The 20,891-nt window shown below is 42.4% G+C and overlaps 1 protein-coding gene across 8 annotated transcripts in view; it reads right to left on the bottom strand.

The window, feature by feature from the left end:
* Window positions 1-20,891, bottom strand: part of Elmo1 (engulfment and cell motility 1) — a 444,820-nt gene that overhangs the window by 219,478 nt on the left and 204,451 nt on the right. For all 8 annotated transcript variants that reach the window (XM_070014214.1, XM_070014220.1, XM_070014221.1 and 5 more), the window contains one exon: window positions 7,500-7,604. In XM_070014214.1, coding sequence (XP_069870315.1) covers window positions 7,500-7,604 — 105 coding nt within the window. The remainder of the gene's footprint in view (window positions 1-7,499; window positions 7,605-20,891) is intronic.

Here is a 20,891-nt window from a genome sequence, read left to right as displayed (position 1 = left end):
AGCAGTGGGGCTGTGGATCAAGTGGGAGAGCGCAGCCTTAAGCACAAAGAGGCTCAGGGACAACTCTCAAGCCCTGAGTTCAAGCTCCACAATTGACAAGAAAAGAGAATAGAGAAAGAAAGAAATGAAGAATGGCTACAATTTTTTTTTGGGGGGGGGTCCGGTTGTGGGACCTGAACTCTGGGCCTGAGCGCTCACTGTCCCTCAGCTCTTCAGCTCAAGGCTAGTGCTCTACCACTTGAGCCACAGCGCCACTTACGGCTTTTTTCTTTTTGCTTATGTGGTGCTGAGGAATCAAACCCAGGGCCTCAGGCATGCAAGGCAAGTGCTCTACCACTGAGCCACCTTCCCAGCCCCTACAAATTTTTTAAATAAACCTAATTATTGTTTTTTTCTCTTTGCTTTTTCTATTTCTGCTACTTAAGAACCACAGCCTGTCTTTACTGATTCACTAGGTCTTGGTAAGTGCTGGATAATATTTTCTGAATGAGTCAATGAATGAATGATTTTGCATGCCACAGAGACTTTTCTTCCTTTAGTTAAAAGCTTTTTATAGCACCGAAGAAGATGGACTAATTTTGTTTGCTGAGTACTGCTTTTTCTCTTCTGACAAAGCAATAATAGAAACATCTCATCTATATGCATTTGAGTTTTACTGTGGCACATTAAAAGTTTATTTGATTTTTTTTTAAGGGTCTGAGTTTAACACACAGCATGCTTCTGTCTGGCTGTGATGTCAAGAGGGGAACCAAAGATGAATGACAATGGCTCTGAATGTCTCAATTCCTTCCGCGTCTCACTTATCAGGTCTCTAGTCTTAAAAGAATGCTTGATAAGAAATGCACTCATTACCTTGCTCATGTAACTATAACCCCTCTGTACAGTATTTTCACAATAAAAAACTTATTAAAAAGAAAAAGAAAGACATCTCCTAAAATCTAGAAAGCTCTGCATTGGGCTCAGCGATTCCTTCAACTGTTTGGTTGTCAATCAAGTATTTGATAATATGGTGATACAGAGGAAAAGTGACAGCCTTGGTTGTCAGAGGATTTCTAATCTAATAAAGACAGGTGGATGCTATATAAGAGAAGAAATATGAAGTAATAAAAGAGAAGGAACAGGAAATCTCTCTCCTTATAGAAATTGTTTCCTGACTAGACTGACTTTAGGAAAGTCATAACCAAACACAGCTACTTGTCAGTGATCTATTCATTCTCCTGACCCTGACCCTTTCCCTGAGTGTCCAAAGGGTCAGAACTAGCATGCCCATCACATTCCAAGTCCAGGGACAAAAGGCCACAAAATTTTGAATAACCTGAGATTAACACCCAGAAGTGGGAACTCCCATTCCATTCCTCTGCTGGCTGGTGACCCAGTGGAACTCTGCATTTGTCCACATCTCAGCTCCTAAGTGTATTGAAGAATGATTTATGGGTAACCCTCATCTCCTAGAAATTTCTGGAAAACTGAGGGTTCATTTCCTCTGCTCAGATGGGAAGATAGAAGATCAGCATGAAGAACTGCTTCATCGTGCCCCACCCTTTCTGTGAAGTACATCCATTTTCCTAAGCATTTTCTACTCTCCCTGTTTGTTCTACCCCAGCCATGACATCAAGGCACATGGGAGCCTGGATGCCATTCATTCCTGCTTTGTGGCTGAATCCTGACTCCACAATGGCCAAAAACCACATCACTTGAGTTTCTTGACAATGCCTAGTTGATAACTAAATACACCAAGACCAAAAGTCTAAGTCCTAAAATTTTGTTTCCAATGGAATCAGTAAGCTCTTTCTTGCAAGGCACTGAGAATTGGGATTTCAAGGCAGCGGCAGTGAAGGAAAGTAAACCCAGCATCCACAAAAAGTTTAGTTCATCCACTACCTGTCTCTGAACTACTGAGAGCAAGATAAGGGAAGTGAGAGGCATGCCTGCCCTCTGCCTGTCTCCCCTGCAGAGACCTCTGCCTCCTGTCTCTCCTCCACCTACTACTGCTCCCTTGTTGGGGAGGGATGTGGAATGGACCATCTCTACAAATCTTCTGAGCAATTATACTCAGAGTAAATAACACTCAGAAGACAGAAGCCATGTGACGCCTCGAGATTTTACTCTACGCACAGTGGGATGTGCAGATCTGCAGTTCATCCTCATGATCTGTACCTGTACCTCTCCAGGTGTGGGGTAATTCAATGATATCCACCACTTCCCTGACATACACAGTTCCAAAAGCATATTCAGATCTTACACAAGAACACAAGCCATGGGTCAAGAAATGCATGTGCTAATACATATATATATATATATATATATATATATACATATTTATATACATATATATATTCTTTTATAACGGTTAGTTGGAACACATTTTTTGGGTGATCAAAACACCAATAAGAAAAACCTCCAAGAGATCATTTAGATAAAGCTAAAGAAATCCTTTCCTTGCTTAATTAGCAAGAAATTATTGTAAGTCCCCATGTGGTAGTCACTGAGCCATGGGCTAGGAATGGTGATGAGTTTAAGGGCTAGCTCACACAGCATTTAATCTATTAGAGGAGGCAGAGGTAAATACACTTAAAGCTATAAATGGTTACAAGAATTAAAGTCTAAGTGTGCCCTGAGTCCAAAGACAGTTGATAAAGTCACCCAGGTAGAGAGTCAGGAAGTCTCTGCAGAGAGGAGAGATTTGCCCCGGCAAGCAGGGGCAAAAGGAGTGACATAAAACAGGAGGGGTTGGGACCTAGCTGATGTGGATGGCCTGTATTCTGCAAACAGCTGGCATGATGGCAGTAAGGAGGATGAGGAGGAAACCCCACGAGATAAAGGCACAGAGATGGGTGGGGGCCCCAAGGGGGTCACTGGGGCACTGTGGGGTATTTTATTATTATTATTACTATTACTATCTTTAAGTAGTTGAACAAAGGGACTTCAATTTAACCAATAGTCATGTTTATGAGTATAATGCATTTTGATCACTGTCACCCTTTCCCTATTTCTCCCCATCTTTCCCAATCCCATCCATTCCCTCAAGTCACCTGGCCCTATTTTCACACATGTACATTGAGTATTATGACTGTATTCATTCTTCTCTCTATTCACTTGGCCTCCTTGACTTTACCTTCTGGCAACACATTTCACCTACCTGGTATTCATTTTGTTTAACTTTAAGTTTGTTGTTCAGAGGATTTACACTATGGAAGTCCTTCCTGGTATATACCATCCTCTAGTTTGTTTCTTGGTGTAGACATGCATATTGCCCTGTATAGGTTTTATATATGTTTATAATTTAGATCTAATTTCTAGGTATGAGAATACATGTCCCTTTGACTCTCGAAGCCTAACGTACTTCACTTAATATAATCTTTTACAGGCCCATTTATTTCCATTCAACTGACTTAATATTATATTTCTTGATGGATGAGTAAAATTCCATCGTGTGTTTATATATGTATAGTTACATATGTATCTGAACATATATATGTAAATAAACACATTTGTGTATCTGTGTGTCTGTGCATATCACATTTTCTTGACCCATTCATCCACTGAAGGGCATCTGGGATGTTTCCAAAACTGGCTCTTGTGAATACTGCAGAAATGAACATGGACAAGGTGGTATAGCTAGATCAAAGGGTAGTTCTATACTTAGTCTTTTGAGGAATCTTCACATTGATTTCCATAGTGGTTGCACTGATTTACAGTGGAAAAAAAGTATTGTGAGCATGTTTGGAAAGATCACATCAGTAGCTCTCTTAGAAGGTGATTTGAATATACCAGACCTCCACAGGGAAGCCATTAACATAAAATACAACCATATGGTTGACAGATTAGGGGAAGTGAAATTGTTTCAGGACTTGGGACACAGAGAAGGTAGCATGTCTCTGGGTTGGAATTCTGCTGCCTGGATCTTACTGTCCTTTGCATAGATGTACCCAAACAAATGACTACACACACACACACACACACTTGGATACTCCAAATGACAAAGTGATGTCAGCATTCCCTAATGCATTAATGACACCACTATCCCACCATTCCCCAAAGCCAGAAATCTACTTCCTCAAGGACAGTTCTAACCAAACTGTCTCTTTCCTCCCCCAACTACTTTCCTGGTCCTCTACTATATCCTAAATTTTTATTTTTGCTTCTGATCTTGATTTTCTAAGATAGAGTGATTTTTTTCTCTAAAAATTGCTTCTGTCATCTTTACTTAAAACACTTCAGAAACTGGGTACCTCCTAGCTACTCTAGGAGGTATAGATCTGAGGATTAAGATTGAAAGCCAACCCAGGCAGGAAATTGTATGAGACTCTTTTCTCTAATTAACTAGCAAAACAACAGAAGTGGAGAGGTGAGTTCAAGCCCCAGTATCACCACACAAAAAAAAGAAAGAAAAAAAAGAGAAAGAAAAAAATCAGAAATACTTCACAGTGTTTAGGCTCAAACAAGCACTTCACCAGGCTTCAAATGTCCCTAATGAACTATCCCACAGTTGCTCCTCCAGCCATGTTCATATGGGCCACTCCATCTTAGCTATGCTGCACAGATTGGCTTCGAACAAAGCCCACACAGTTCCCACCACTTGGAGCCTCCAAGGCTCCCCCCCTTCATCTGTTTAACTAGAACTACCCAGTGGTAATAAGCCTGTCTCCACTTCCTCCTAAAAATATTCCTATTGTGATCCCATATCCATGTCCACGATCTCCATCCCCAGCCTACCCAGTGCTGAGGATACTGCTGAACACTTGCTGTTTCACCCCATACCACCCTACCTGTGCCCAGCCCGACCATCTCTAGACAGCAGTTAGTACCAACCTGGTCCCCTAGGTGCCCCCATCACCTAGCTGTTTACTGGCAATGATAATTACCGTACTCAGGTAACACGCACAGTCTGAACAAGTCCACAGCTAGACTCCTGGGGTCAAGTATATCTGATGGGCTGAGGAAGAGAGAGCTACTAGAGAGCAAGTAACAGTCCAGCTGACAAGCAAGACATACAGATCAAAAGACTGACGTGCTTGAACGTGCATGAGTATGCACACACATGCACGTGCATTATGTCTCCATAAATGTGTACATGTGTAGGTATTGCCTGCATGTTCTTGTGTGCATCTTTGTGAGTGGATGCATGAGTGGTGTGTGTGTGTGTGTGTGTGTGTGTGTGTGTGTGTGTGTGTGTGTGTGTGTGTGTGTGTGTGTGTGTGTGTGTGTGTGTTAGAATTTCTTTTCAGAAAACCTCAACCATAAATTTGGCTGGCAGAGAAAGTGGATGGTGAGCCAACATTTGGCTACAGAATAAGTATTTATCAAATGAAAGACATAAATAAACAAGTAACTGCATCCACAGAGGAGATTTACCTTCTCAAAATGTAAAACTTACCAAATAAAACCCTCTTTATGTTTCAAAAGAAGACATCCAGCTCGTAGATCACAATGTAACAAGCTATGCAGCACTACAATCTTTACCCTGTGCTACTAGCACTCCATCACTATAGATGTCTCTCTCCAAAGTGAGCAGCCAGAAACCTGCCAGGCAGACAGCCTTGGGCCTCGATCCGCTTACCTAAGTAGCTTTAACTTCCCACTTACTAGCTAATTCCCAGTCACAAGGGGCCTTGGGGGAAAGGACATGGGGAAAGGACACTTGAAAGAAATGAAAGCCTTCCATCTTTGGCACACAAATTGCCACCACTAAACACCACTGCACAGGGTTGAGCAGGCCAGCCTCTCCCTCACACACAGGTGTGTCTCCTAAGGCCTGGTCACATGCAAAGTTCCTTTATGTTGCCATGATACTCACTTGACTTACAACCATTTGGAGAATGGCATTCAAGATAGGCTTAAGACATGAAATGAGTTTTCAGGAGACGTGCTTTTTATGCCACAAACAATACAGTCAGCATCAATAAGCTCTAATTTTAGAGACATTCATTCCCACCCATTAATCAGTTGACAGCAAACTCAATTTCTGCTTGGCTTCTACTGTTCACGCTCAAGTCTCCAAGGCAATAGACCACATGGTATCCCCAAAATACTAATTGGCTTACCAGGAAAGCAGATTATATTCCTAGAAAATGTCTAGGTAATACAGACATACATATGTAAGACAAATCAGAGCATTACCAACAAAACTGTTTTCTGAAGGAGAGCTGCATTTCTGACCATGCAAATGACTCCAGATCTTTCAGAGAATGACTGTAATCCTCCAATCTACTTAGATGACAAATAATAATTCAGAATAGACCAAAGCTTCTTGATATAGAAAAGTCATATAAACTTGACATACCCTTCTCTCCTGACAGGGCCTGGAGTTATGGTCTGCCTTTATTCCAGGGGACACTGCAGGGTGGTCCCCTGTATTACAGATTGTAACCATTAATTCCCTGCTAGACATGATACCTCCCCCCCCCCAAAATAATGCCCACCAAGTTTCAAAAATGCCACTGGGGAAATGTGGTCCTAGCTTCAAGCCTTCAAGTCTCCCAATATTCCAGACAAGAGGAATTGCCCAGGTTGAGGCAATGAGTCAGGGACAGTTCAAGTCTTAAACTTTGATCTCTAGGAAGCCAGTACCACAAAGAACCGAGCAGGAGACAATGTCAGAGTTCATGCTGGAATGATCAAATCTGATTTTGAGCTCAGATTCTAATTTGGGGGCAATGCATTCATCAAATGCTTCCTACATTTCTACAGAATTATGAGGGTAGCTCGTCCATGAGGCAGTGCCCTTGTTCCATCTGTGTCTCCCCCTCCCGGATCTCACTCGGATCCATTCTGCATCCTGGCTCTTCTCCCAGAAGGCAGAGAAGAGGCAGCATCATGAATCTCAGGCTCCCAGCTGTGCCACCTGCTGGACAAGCCTTCTATGTCACTGGCACCCGAGGCTCCACACTCACGCTTTGCCCTCGCCCCAGTGGGCCACCCAGTCCATAGGAAGGATCTGCTATTTCACAGGAGCAGCAATGGCCTCCCCTTTCTCCTGCCCCACACCAGTAAGACAACTTGGTCAGTGGAGTGTGACTATTCTGCTAGGAAATATGGGAAGTTTCTCTCGTCCCACCTCTCCCATTTTTCTCTTGCTTTTTATTTACTTGGTTGCATTTTTAGCACGAGACATAGAAGAATACATCATGGTAGAAAGAACTGGAGCCTTCTTCTAACTTTAATATGTCTAAAGAGGTCTCCATGAAGTCCAAGGTTTTACACATTTTTGGTAAACACTTCGTTTCTTTTCCTGGTTATTTAAAATGTCTTTTTTCTTCATAACTCAATAGCAATCTATCTAAAAGATTTTCCTGATATCAACAAAATTTTCTAAACATCACTGAAGGGAGAAATCCAAAAGTTAAAAAAAAATCCCTATTACATACTACCAGATCAACTACGATAAATTTTAATTTTTTTTAGTTGGATGGGGGCAAAAACTCTGGAGTTGCACATCTAAAGCAAAATACCTCTGTACCTGTAGGTGTGAGATTAGAACTCTAGCAGGGCTTGCTTACCCGAATATACGCATCTTGGTGATGTTTGGCAAAGTACAGCATGTTGTCAAGAGCCAGCATCCCAGGAGGAGTCTGGGTGAAGTCCATGGCAGGGTTGACATGATTCTGCAATAAAAATCAAGTACTAGGTGAGGTTAATTCTTCAGCAGACTTTGCCAATCACAGCAGGGGGGAGACAGTGGAGGTGCACCTTGCCCACCTCAAGACTGAAGGTTAAGTTCCCAATGACCAACTATGTCAACCTATTGGGATGGGCAGAGGAACTTCTTCAAGCTCTGTGGGCTCAGCTAAATCACTTTTTATAACCCAGGGCTGGAAACCCAGTTAAAGATCGAAACACAGGATCATCCTTAGTCACGTCACATTTCAAGGAAAAGAAAATAACACGCAAGTTCAATCTCCAGCAGTTGCATTGAAGTGAAGCCAGTGGCACAGGGTGAGAAATATCTGGGCTGGAGTGACTCTGCATCCATTTCAGGAGCTGACTGAAGGGAGCCATTACTCCCGGATCTGACCCATCCTCAAGCTTATGCATGAAGGTCAGTCTGGCCACGCCTACCCATCGGCTTTCTAAACTGTCGTGGAGACACAGTCCCCAGGCCTCTACAGGCGCTGCGTTCATGTCTGACCTGTGTAGTCTGCTGACACTAGCATGTTTCTGAGGATTGCGTCTGGCATGATGGACTCCACATATGGCCCAATGTTACCAATGTGCCTAACCAAAGAGCAGGCCTGGCTCAGACAAATATTTGTGCATGCATGACATTAATTGATCAATGAACACTATGACAGCTCTTCGGGCAACAAACAGCTCTCTGCCTGGACACATCAAAACCAGTCACACTGGACTGAAAATGCAGATCTGAACAGTGAATGATTGAGAGGAAGTCATGTTTTCCATTTTGTTTTTTTTTTCCTGTTGAACACATGAAAAGAACATTAAGGTGGTATATTCCTGTAAGCCCAGCATGTGGGAGACTGAGGCAGACGGATGGGGAGCTCCATATCATGACAACCTGTGCCAGCAGAACAAAGGCTGAGGATGTAGCTTAGTGGTAGAAGAGTGTGCCTAGCATGCCCAAGGCACTGGTTCAATTCTCAGTGTTGCACAGAGTCAAAGGCAATTTGTTGTTGAGGACTGTAGGTAGAAATGCTACACATTTTTTTCAATTTTATTTTCTTGTACAGATGTTGTACAGAGGGGTTACAGTTACATGAGTAAGGTAATGAGTACATTTCTTGTTGAGCATTGTTACCCCCTCCCTTGTTGTTCTCCCACTATCCCTTCCCTCTCCCAACTCCCTCACTCCTCTCCTCCCCCCAAAGTTGTAAAGTTCATTTCCAATATACTGTATTGTGGTTATCATGGTTGCAATGGGTCATCCTGTGTCCTTGTTTCAGTGTTTTATCATATTGGACTTGTATCTAAGTTTGCTGAATTTATCTAGTAGTTCTCACCATGTATTTGGTGACATCATTAGGATTTTTCTGTACATAAAAGTGCATCATCTACAAATAACTTGACTTCCTTCTTTCCTGTATATATGACTGTCATTTCTTTCTTTTGTCTAATTGTTCTGACTTGTAATTCTAGCTCTATGCTGAATAGGAGCTGGGGGTGGGGAGGTATCGAATTTCACTACAAAAATAATAGCCATCTGAGATTAAGCATGTGTTAATTAAGTAGATTTAACTATTCCACAATGTATATTTATTTCAACATATACTATACATGAGAAAATCACACATGATATCTGTCAGTGTAAAAATATTTTTAAACTGTTCAACGATGATTAATGACTGCTGCTTTCACCTCACAATCTTGAAAAGTTGCATATTTTCATTTTGACTCTTTATTACATTTTTAATAATCACTTTGAGTTCTTCTCCCTCTTTTCCTCCCTCCCCACCTCCTTTTCTTTTATGCTGGGATAAATTCTAGTCTAACAGCATTTTTTTTCTTATTTGTGTACAGGAAGGCCTTCTTATATAAGGTTCAAACCACCCACACTTTGCTATATTATTAAAGTGTACACCTAAACTATTTTCCTAAAGCTTATTTGAAAACTTGCTTATGAGCTAATAAATGACAGCTCCAGGCCACAGCTCCTGCTTCAAAACCACACAAGTTCACCACATCCAAACAGTACCAAAGTACTGAGTCCAATATGTTACATTTTAACATTTCCTCCTCATTCATTTATTAAAATGTTGGAAAGTTTTTAGAATACTCAAATACAATGACCAGAGAGAGAGAGAGAGAGAGAGAGAGAGAGAGCGCATAAATCATACGGTGTGTCTCATACAGTGTGTCACACTGTGGTTCAGCTGGGTTTGACATGCCTCATTCACTGTGGTGAAGGACCAATTCCTATACTATAGCGGTAACAGGGGAAACAATATCCATTATTGGAAATGGACAACCAGAGAATTCACCACAAGAGCCATTTGTACTTAAATGATCTCCTAGGCAGAGTGATTTAGTAGAGTTTAGTGGAATTTCTCCCATTGTATACACACTGGTACTTGGAGGCATGAGATTTTCATGAACCTAAGTGACATAGAAAAGTTGCCTTTCTGAGGGCTTCCACTGCAGAGAACCTGACATGTGGTATCCACATGACTGACGAGGAAACCAAGTTCACCAGCTCCCGGCCCTCCCTACTTGTCTGTGAACAAGTACACAGGACTTCTGTAGACAATGCATTTCAACCATCCATCTCTTGTCCCTACTTTTCCCCTCCCTACCAGTATGACAAGCCAGATGCATTTATTTTATTTTGGCACTGCCAACATTGGACTTTCATAGACCGACAAAAATTTATTTGACATCAGCTAATCAATACGAGCCATCCTGAAGCACAGGCCAGCCAGTAAAGGAAAGGGCGTCAGACATAAAAGAGAAAAGCGTGACATTTATTTCAGACCTACTGCTAGTATCGATTTATCAATGTAATCCCAAAATAAATACACACAGAAATAAAGGGAGAAAAATTAATTTCTTTGAATCCAATTCCAACAACTCTCTTAAACACTAGGTAGATGAAGATGACCATGTAAAATCCCCATGGCTCAGCCATCATCAAACTTGTTTGAGTTTAGCATCTACAATCCCCAGTGAAGACACTTTGCATCAATCATACCCATCCTTGGGCACCTGGGTGATCAAAGAAGTTACAACTATTCTCCAAAGATCCTTCCAGTTAAAAACCAACATAGCTACAGGACTGTAAACATTCACATACAGCAAGACCAAAGGAGGATATTCTTAGGGGAGAGGAACTCAAAGGCACAATGCCTATGTATATCTGATCATATAAAATATTTATCGATGTGACCTCTAGAAAATGGAAACAAGAGGTATTTTGTTACTTTTTTCTTTTCTTTTCTTTTTGTCTTGTTTCTTCATTTCGGAGGGTAAGTGGAGAGTACAGAAATAGAGGGACAAAAGGTGAACAAATGGGGCAGTGGTACTCACTAGACTGTTAAAAATGAACTATACAACCTGTGGATAGGGATGGAAGGGAAAAACTGGGAAAGAGCAAAGGAAGGGGTGACAATGTCCAAAAAGAAATGTACTTATCACCTGACCCATGTAACCGTAACCCGTCTGTCCATCACCTTTATGGTAACAATTTTCGAAAAGGAGGAAAAAGAAAACCATAGTGCAGTGCCCTAGGATCTGTGGAGAAATGGATCCAGGATCCTGCATCCGTTATCAAAATCTCATGATGCTCAAGTGCCTTCTCTATAATAGCAAAGCATCTGCACACATCCTCCACATACTTTACTTTTTATTCTTAATTATCTTTAAGAAGTTGTAGCAAGGGGTTTCAATTCCACCATGTTCTCTACACCTTGCTAGATTCCCAATGGATGTCCAATATAACATGAGTGCTGTGTAGGTAGCTGTTATACTGTACAGTTGAAGGAATGAATGATGGCAAGCAAAGAACCTGTACACCTTCAGTCCAGATGGAATTCCTTTCAAATACTTTTCAATCCCTAGCTGGTTGAATCTGTGGGTGAGAAACCCACAGATGCAGAAGGCCCCCTTTAATTGATGTGTAAGGTCCTTATCTTCAAGTTAGTAAGTGGAGCTACTAAAATTGTGTCTATGATGTGGCAGGTATTATGTAAAGTATCTTGCATATTCGAACCCTTAGGTCTCATCAAATGCTCCCAGGGTCAACATGAACTTTCTCTTCCTTTCCCAACAAGAAAACTGAGCCAGCTGGGCACCGGTAGCTCACACCTGTAATACTAGCTACTGAGGAGGCTGAGATCTGACAAAGCCAGCCCAGGCATGAAAGTCCATGAGACTCTTATCTCCAAAAAACCACTAGAAAACTGGAAGTTGTGCTGTGGCTCAAGTGATAGAGTGCTTGCCTTCAGCTGAAGAGCTGAGGGACAGCGCCCAAGCCCAGAGTTCAAGCCCCATGACTGACAAGAAAGAAAGGAAAGAAGGAAGGAAGGAAAGAAGGAAGGAAGGAAGAAAGGAAGAAAGAGAAAGAAAGAAAGAAAGAAAGAAAGAAAGAAAGAAAGAAAGAAAGAAAGAAAGAAAGAAAAAAAGAAAGAAAGAAAGAAAGAAAGAAAAAGAAAGAAAGAAAGAAAGAAAGAAAGAGAAAACTGAGCCATTTGGAGTTCCTGTAGCTCATTCAAAATTTCAAAGCTGCTAAATATGTATAAAACCAGCAGGAATCATAACCAGAGGGTGAACTCAGAATGCAGATTTTGAAGCAGAATTTTGTAGCATCTGATTGACCAGTTGGAATTCCCAGCAAATTTCAAACAAACATCAAACTCAAGTTCTAGCTCCTTTGAGCTGCTCAGTCAACAGCATTGTGTCATGCAGAGTAGTAAACCTAGGAGATCTGTCCTTTCTAATCAAAGCTGTAATTTCTCTGCCCCCTCCCCACCACAAACACCAGACACTAGACACCAGACCAAAGTCCTTCACATTTGCAATGAACCATGTCCTAACTGTCTCCAGCAAATAGGCTTTGGCTCTTGCCACACAAAAGCCAATTTGAAAATTGCTTTTGATGTAGATTATGAAACATCAGTGCATTTTTATATAAAACTAAACTAACCTTTTCTAGTTGGGAATGAGCTATGTTCCGTCCCTTTCTGATTCTGGCTCTCATTCTTCCAGCCCCTCCTCTCTCCTTCAAATGAGTGTTTTGGTTACTTTTCTTGGCTGTTGTTGTTGTTGTTGTTTGTGGATCTTTTTTCATTATTTACAATTGTAGTTAAGAAAAAAGGATTACAGGCTGAAATATCTGGAAGCTTCTATACAGTGACAAAAATACTCTGGGACCCAGCCAAGGCTCTGCCACTCCTTCCTTATTTATGAGCTGCTCTGGGTACAGATTTATTTTCCTTTCTGTATCCATGCTATTTTTTCCACCTGTCTTGGAATGGAAGCTGCAAGAGCTTTGATAAATGGCTTAAAATGTCCCCCTACTTTTACTGCAAAGCCTGTGTACATCCTTCTAAGACACCATTCTTGGGTCCTGTGGATGTCAGGCTCTGTGAATCAGAATGGACAGCTCACTGGGGAAGGAGAATAGCTATGTCCCATTCCAGGGCACCGGAGGGAGGCTGTGGGAGTGGAAGATGGGAGACCATGGATTGTGTTCCAGCCAGCATCTGAAGTCGTTTGGTGTGTGAGTCCTATGCATCGGGATCTCTTCTGTCACCTACATGCCAGCTTTCTGGCTGACTTATTCCAACCATCATCCAAGACTGACTTACTCCAACCATCCATCCAAGGGAAAGTTATAAGCTCTAAGATAGAAAAATCTCTGAACCTATTCTGGGCCCTAACTCCACGGCCACTGGAAGATGGAGGTGTTCCATAAATAGAATCTAGGCCAGCCCTTTGTTTTATAGATGATAAGAACAAGCCTCTGATGGAAAATAGTAGGGCTCAAATTTGAGCACACATCTGATCTCCTCCTGGGGGACTTGCTAACACAGCAATTGCTGGAACTGCTTCCAGAATGTCTAGTTTATTTAAGCCTGAAGTGAGATCAAGAATTTGTATCTTTAAAGGCCATGAATGGCGCCTATCATCTTAGCTGCTCTGGATGGGAGTGGTGGTATATGTCTCTAACCCCAGATACTCTGCACACAATGATGAGAGGGTCATGCATGGTTCAGGAACAGCCAGGGCAAAAAGTTAGAAGACTATCTCAACTAACAAGTCGGGTACCATGGTATGCACTTGTCATCACAGCTACAACAGTGGTATAGTAGGCCCAGGCAAAAACTTATTTGAAACATGATTAAAAGCAAAAAGGGCTCAAATGATAGAGCACCTGCCTAGCAAGTTTAAGGCCCTGAATTCAAACTTAAGTATTGCCAACAAAAGAAGAGAGGGAGGGAAGGAGGAAGGAAGGGACAGAGGGAGAGAGCGAAGAACGGGAGGGGGGGAAGAAGAAAAGAAAAGAAAGAAAAAGAAGGGAAGAGAAAAGCAAAGAGAATCTGAATGTCTAACCATTTTTCAGGTGGAGTAAATGGTAATGGTGGGGCCACATGTTGAGACTCACTGGAAGGGAGAATGCCTGACTCATGTCCATTAACATGACAGAAGATGCTCTAGAACCTGGATTTACCACTTCCTGGATCTCATATAGTGTCCGTTACAACATAACTGACTCTCAGGTTCAACAACTGAATCCCTTGTCCTTCATCTGCTTTGGGTTCAGACCTCTCATGGATGAAACCGACTTCTTCGTTCAGAAATGGGAAATACAATTCAGCATCCTCTCTCTTGCTCTGTGGTTCACATTTCTAGCTATGGTTATCCACAGTAGCACCTCCATAGGAAGCTGAAATCTGCTGGTACTTGGTGCTTTAGAGGGCTTCTTGGTTCTTGGTTGGGGAAGCAGAGCTGGCAGTAGCTCACAGGATGTTTAAAGGGGCTGGTGCTCAATTACCAAGGCCACACTAGTCCTTCGTTCATGTGGGTAACAAAGAGATGATTACGATAATGCCTGCCAGATGGCATATGGCAGGAAAGCCTTCTAGGATTTAGGAGTTCGTATTTGTGCTATGTGAGTGCCTACATTTGGCTCAACAAATAGGGTATTAAAGCAATCTTTAGCACAAATCGCAGAGTGAATACACATTTTGACTAGGAAAAAAGCCTTTATCTCTAGAGTCTGGCAGTTTGAAGCCACCATCTCCAAGGGGCAGGAGAGTTACATATGAGGTCCAAAACACAGACACAGACACAGAAACACACACACACACACACACACACACACACATACACACACACACACACACACACACACACACACACACACTCATATACACCAGGAACATGCTGGTGCTTGCACATGCTTTCCACACTGAACAATCTCTGGTGAGCTCTTCCAAATCCTCAATTGCAGGCCGGACCCCAAAGAAGTCCCATGTGAAACTCTGCAGCTGGGAGCTAAGCAACTTCAAAGGGGAAAATTCTGAAAAACCTGCCCAGAGATGATTGTCTAAGCTCAGCTGCAGTGGATCTCTGCTTTCCTACACCGGTGGTTCTCCAGCTTGAACAACTATTGGAGAGAGTAATTTCTTCCATAGCATTTGTGGTTTGGCACAGGGTCCCCAGTGCTGCATGAGGGAAGCCACGGCTTTGAACCTATAGCAGCCCAGTGCTAGTGATGTTAAGAACCTGTGTCCACTGAAGACCTGGGCTGGGAGCCAGGTTTTATTCAGCTCCTGTGTTCTCTCAGTGGACCCAACTCAGGCCTCTCTAACCCCAGCTGCCTCTCACATTTATACCGTGAGGCTCTGAATGCTTCTGACTGTGACCTCACACAGACCCAGACCCCAAAGACCCCACCAAGTAACCTTAAGGTGTCTTCTGGTTCCAGCCCTGGTCCCTCCATTCGACTCAATAAAAATCTCTATAGTCTAGATGAAAACAGACAAGATGGATGATCAAATCCAACCTAAGACAGGAAGGTGGGAAGTGGTAGGGAGCAAGAGCCTACTGGGGCCAGGCCTTGACAGTGATACCATCATACAGAAGGCCAAGCGCCTGGCTCCCCGGTGGGGTTGAACTCCATTCCTAGCCAGGTGACAGCCAGCATTAACAACAAGGTCACAGCTCTTGGGTGCAGGGGCGCCTCTACACTGACACAGCTCTTTTTCCTTAGGTGCAAAAAGTCTTCAGAGACTCGCTCACAATATAGGCCTCATTAGTGTACACACACACACACACACACACACACACACACACACACACACACACACACACACACACACACACACACACACACACACACACACACACACACACACACACGAAGGTTTTAGAAACGTAAGCCCACATCTACAGACTGAGGGAAATCTGGATTACAAATAATTCATGAGAACCCAACAGCCCATCATTAAAATTTGATTCTTTCAGGTAAAAAGCACAAAGGAGACTCATGAAAGAAACATGCCAGCCGGTAAGATTCCAAACCACTGGACTGATTGACCTGCCTTCCTAGGGGCTGCATGGGCTTTTCTCCCTGCCTGGCCTTCCCCACCTGCTCTCTCTCATTCCCTCTCCCCACCTGCCACCCCCCAACCTTGTAGCCTGGCCCTGCATTTCCCGGCATGGTCATGTCAAGCATATGCTGTCAGACAATAGCCCCCCACTGCACAAAGCTCTGGGTTTCCAAGTTGCTGAGGGGGGCTTTCCCTGGAAACAGTCCACAGTCAAGCACACTGTGGAACCATCAACATAGCTAAGAGTTAAGAAGTCCAGGGAGCCCAGAGAAGTCACCATTATATGGCAGCCAGAGGGCTTGAGATGTCCGGCTGCATGAATAGGAGCACACTGATGAGGACTAAGGAAGGTCCATTGTGCCAAGGCTAGTGCACAACATCCACAGTGCCTGGCCTGGTGCAGGCCTTCTCAGGACACAACACAGAGTTTTTATAAAGGCCACTGGGAGAGTCACAGGCAGAACATAGAAAAGTCAAAACAGAGAAGCTGTCCAGGAAAGCTGGACAGAGGAAAGACATGAGGTAGTCGGGGTGGGTATGGTGAGTGTGGGTAGACCATCTACTAACTCCAGACATATGAGGGAAAGCTGAGCTAATTCTGTGAGCCTGCAGCTAGCAGGCTCAGCATGGAAAGAGGGGCTGCAGGTACAGCCAATGATACTTAGGCCCCAGCCCGTTTCATTCCTCTTGCTCTGTAACTTTGGAAATTTTGAGCCAGATAGTAAAGAACAGACCACCTGCCTTCAAGCGTCAGAAGTGAGTTACGAAAACCTTAATGTTTGTGTACCAGGATACACACATGCACACATGTACATACATGCATATGCACAGACCCATGCACACACACTCAGATAACCTCACAAGAGCATGGCATTGCCCCATTTGTTAGGAAATGGAAAGACTTGGAAAAAATATATTAAGTGAAGTAAGCCAGACCCAAAGAAACATAGGTCCCAAGGCTTCCCTTATATGTATATTGTCTGATACAAGCAGAAAAGGTCAGATAAGTTTATGTTAAGTGAAATGAACCCCAAGATTGCTATTGTTTCTAATGGATTTATAAGATACCACATGATTTTTTAAATGTCCCTCCCCCACAGTATAACCCCTGTTTGCACTGTATTTGATATTGGTATAATCTGGGGAGGGGAAGGGGAAAAACAAATTGTTTAAATAGGGATACAGGTTGACCAACTGCAACAATGAGATGTACAAAATGCTATGTCGAAAAATAAACTTTACAATTTAGGCGGGGGGGAGGGGAGGCCTGGGGGTGGACGGGGGAAAGGGGGAGTGTAGTTATGGAGGAGGGAGGGAAGGGATGTAGGGGAATAACAAAGGAGGACGCAACAATGCTTGATAAGAAATGTACTGTACAGTATTTTCACAATAAATAACATATTTCATAGAGCTACGTTCTACAGAAATAAAAAAAAAACTCTCATACCCCAAATTTCAGATTTAAACTAAACTTTCTTAGGTACAAAAGAATATTCTGAGGGGTTTTTTTCCCCTTACAATTTATTCTTGAGAAGTCGGGAAAGGTCATGCCCTACCACACAATCTTTCTGGAAATCTAGGTTGACTATGACTTCATTAGGTGGGAAAAGTAGAGTTAAAACTCACTGAGCAAAAGGATAAATGTGAGCAATTTGTTTGGCTCAGTCGTCTATAATACATAGAATTATCATAAAAACTCAATTAACAAAAAAAAATGTCTTGGGGAATAAACTTCCTTGAAAACAAAAGCTAGTTATGGTTTTGGAACCCGTCTTTATGAATAATGAAATAGTGCTGTTGGCATTTATAAAGGTTCCTGTGATTTTCTTCCTCAGCCCAGCACATATGGGATTCTGAACAGCGCAAAGATGGTGAGATGCCCCCGGCCGCAGCATCCTTCCTCTCTCCTTCCTTCCCAGCCCATTTGCTCTGCCCTTTTAGGACTCCTTCCTTCCCACCTCTTTATCACTTTTGTTTTTTATTGTGAAAATACCGTACAGAGGGATACAATTACATGGGCAAGGTGATGAGTACATTTCTTATCAAGCATTGCTGCCTCCTCCTTTGTTTCCCCTTCCCATACCTTCTCATCCTCCCCCCACCCCCCCCCACCCCCGCCAAAGTTGTAAAGTTCATTTTCGACATAACGACTTGTACGTCTCATTGTTGCAATGGGTCCACCTGTATCCTTATTTAAATGATTTGTTTTTTCCCTTCCCCTCCACAAATTATACCAACATCAAATATAATGAAAGCAGGGGTTATACCATGGAGGAGGGACATACAAAGCAACAAAGAAATCATCTTATAAATATGTTAGAAACAATCCCATGAAAGCAAAAACATTTGAATACTTATCTTGGGGTTCATTTCACCTAACATCAACTTATCTAACCTTTTCTGCTTGTCTCAGACATATACTAGTTATTCTAAATAAGGGAAAACATGGGACCTATGTTTCTTTGGGACTGACTTACTGCACTTAATATAATTTTTTCCAAGTCTTTCCATTTCCTAACAAATGGGGCAATGTCATTCTTTCTGACAGAGGCATAAAATTCCATTGTGTATATATACCACATTTTCTTGATCCATTCATCTACTGAGGAGCATCAGGATTGGCAAATCAAAACAACATTGAGATACCATCTCACCCCAGTTAGAATGGCTATAATCAAGAACTCTAATAACAACAGATACTGGAAGGGATGTGGACAGAAGGGAACCTTACTGCACTGTTGGTGGGAGTGTAAGCTTGTTCAACCACTTTGGAAAACAGTATGGAGGTTCCTCAAAAGACTTCACATAGAGCTCCCCTATGACCCAGCAATCCCACTTTTGAGCATTTACCCAATCACAAACAAGACCATACTAAAGCTACCAGCACAACTATGGTTACTGCAGCATTATTTACCATAGCTAAGATATGGAACCAACCCAGATGCCCCTCAGTAGATGAATGGATCTTTATCACTTCTAAACAGAAAGTGAAATAGCAGCAGTCACATTTCTCAGTGTTGTTCCAGTACTCTCTGCCCCTAGTTTCCATCTATTGCCAGGGAGGACACAGACCAAAATGTCCAGCAAAGGATGCTGCTCCTGCATGCCCATCACCCACGAGGCCTTGTTAATATGATGCTTGTTCCCTCACCCTCAGCAGCTCTGAAAGGCCTCTGCTGAGGGACCACTGGCCTGGGAGAGAAAACTTCCATGCAGTGGTTCAGCCAGAGGCCTGTCAAGCTGCAGCTGCTATCAGGAGCTCCCTGGAGGGCAGAAGATGCCAAGATTTGTGCTGTGGTATACTTCTTATAGGACCTCCTGGCACTGTCTAGCTCTGATATACAGGTATGGTTGAGGATGCAGTAGAATTGAGAAACAAAGAAGTTTTTAATGGTGGCTCATTCATCCTAACCACTCAGAAGGCTGAGATCTGAGGATGACAGCTCTAAGGCCCTGTGGCAGCTGAGTCCATAAGATACTTACTTCCCATGAACCAGCAAAAAGCTGGAAGTGAAGGCATGGCTCAAGTGATTGAGCACTAATCTTGAGCAAAAAAATGGTAAGAGTAGGAGGCCCTTAGTTCACAACCCAGTATTGGAACATACAAACACACACACACACACACACACACACACACACACACACACACACAATTTTCTGTACAAAGGCAATCTAGACTTTATTTTTTATCTTATTTTTAGATTTTATTTTATGTTGTGTTTTACTTTATTTTTGGTGGTACAGGGTTTAAACAAAAGCCCTTAATCTTGTAAGGTAAGTGCTCCATCATTTGAGCTCTCCCCCCAACCCAGCCCTTTGGTTATCAGTTTGTTTTCCAGATAGAGTCTTACACTTCTAACCAGGATCTCTTCAGATCATGATCTTCCTTCCTATTTCTACCTCTCAAGTAGCTAGGATTACAGGCGTGTGCCACCACACCAGGATGGAGCTTTATTTATAACAGCAGAAAGGCATAAATAGTGAGGACAAGGATGCCAATCACTGTTGCAAACCAAGAGTCAACAAACTGCTCAGGAGACAAATTGAGTCCACTACTGGTTTTCGTACAGCTGTGAGTTTAATTGCTTTTGTTTTGAATTTTTAAATTGTATTTTTAACCAAGGGAAGAAAAATCTATGGTACGCACATTAGGCAGGATTCCAATTTCCATGTCTATAATAAAAGTCAATCATGTAATCATGTTCATTTATTTACATATTGTCAGTAGTTGCTTTCACCCTGTGAGGCAGAATCAGGAAGTTGTGACAGACATAGAGGAGGCTCCCCTAGCATAAAATAGTCCTGACCTGGCCCTTGCTCTAAATATTTGATCCTCACAGAGATCCTACAAGTTGGTAAGAAAGCAAGTCCATGGTAATCAAATGCTGAAACTCTGAACTAGCAAAGAAATCCTAATATTTTGCTTCCTGGACACCATCATGACCTGACCTCTTTGTAAATGTTGGTTGGTCTTATTCTAATCAATAGATATTGTAAGAATCTCATAGATCCTCAGATGGTTTACTGGGCCAACCCTGAGTCCTGCAAATCTTAGTCTTTGTTTCCCATCATCTGCACTGATCACTGCAAGATCCCAGGCCCTTCCCCGATGGCAACTGTCACCTGTCACAGAGACCTCAGACAACAGCAAAAAATAGCTTTTCTCAAACAAGGTAAGTGACATTCTTGGGTACACTTAAATATTAATTAACTGAGGTGTAAAAAGGTTATGTTGACATCAATGTTATGTAAATATAAACATCTATGTTTCATTAAGTCCAGTAGAGCTCTTTCAATAAATATATTTTAAATACCTAAAAATGGAGGCATTTGGTAATTGCTTAACAGTTGGCTTGCCTTCTTTCCTTCATTCCTTCTTTCTTCCCT

The sequence above is a fragment of the Dipodomys merriami genome, unplaced genomic scaffold (assembly GCF_024711535.1).
Source record: "Dipodomys merriami isolate MVZ:Mamm:240054 unplaced genomic scaffold, mDipMer1.0.p SCAF_94, whole genome shotgun sequence".
NCBI lineage: Eukaryota > Metazoa > Chordata > Mammalia > Rodentia > Heteromyidae > Dipodomys > Dipodomys merriami.
This window is presented reverse-complemented; position numbering and strand designations above follow the sequence as displayed.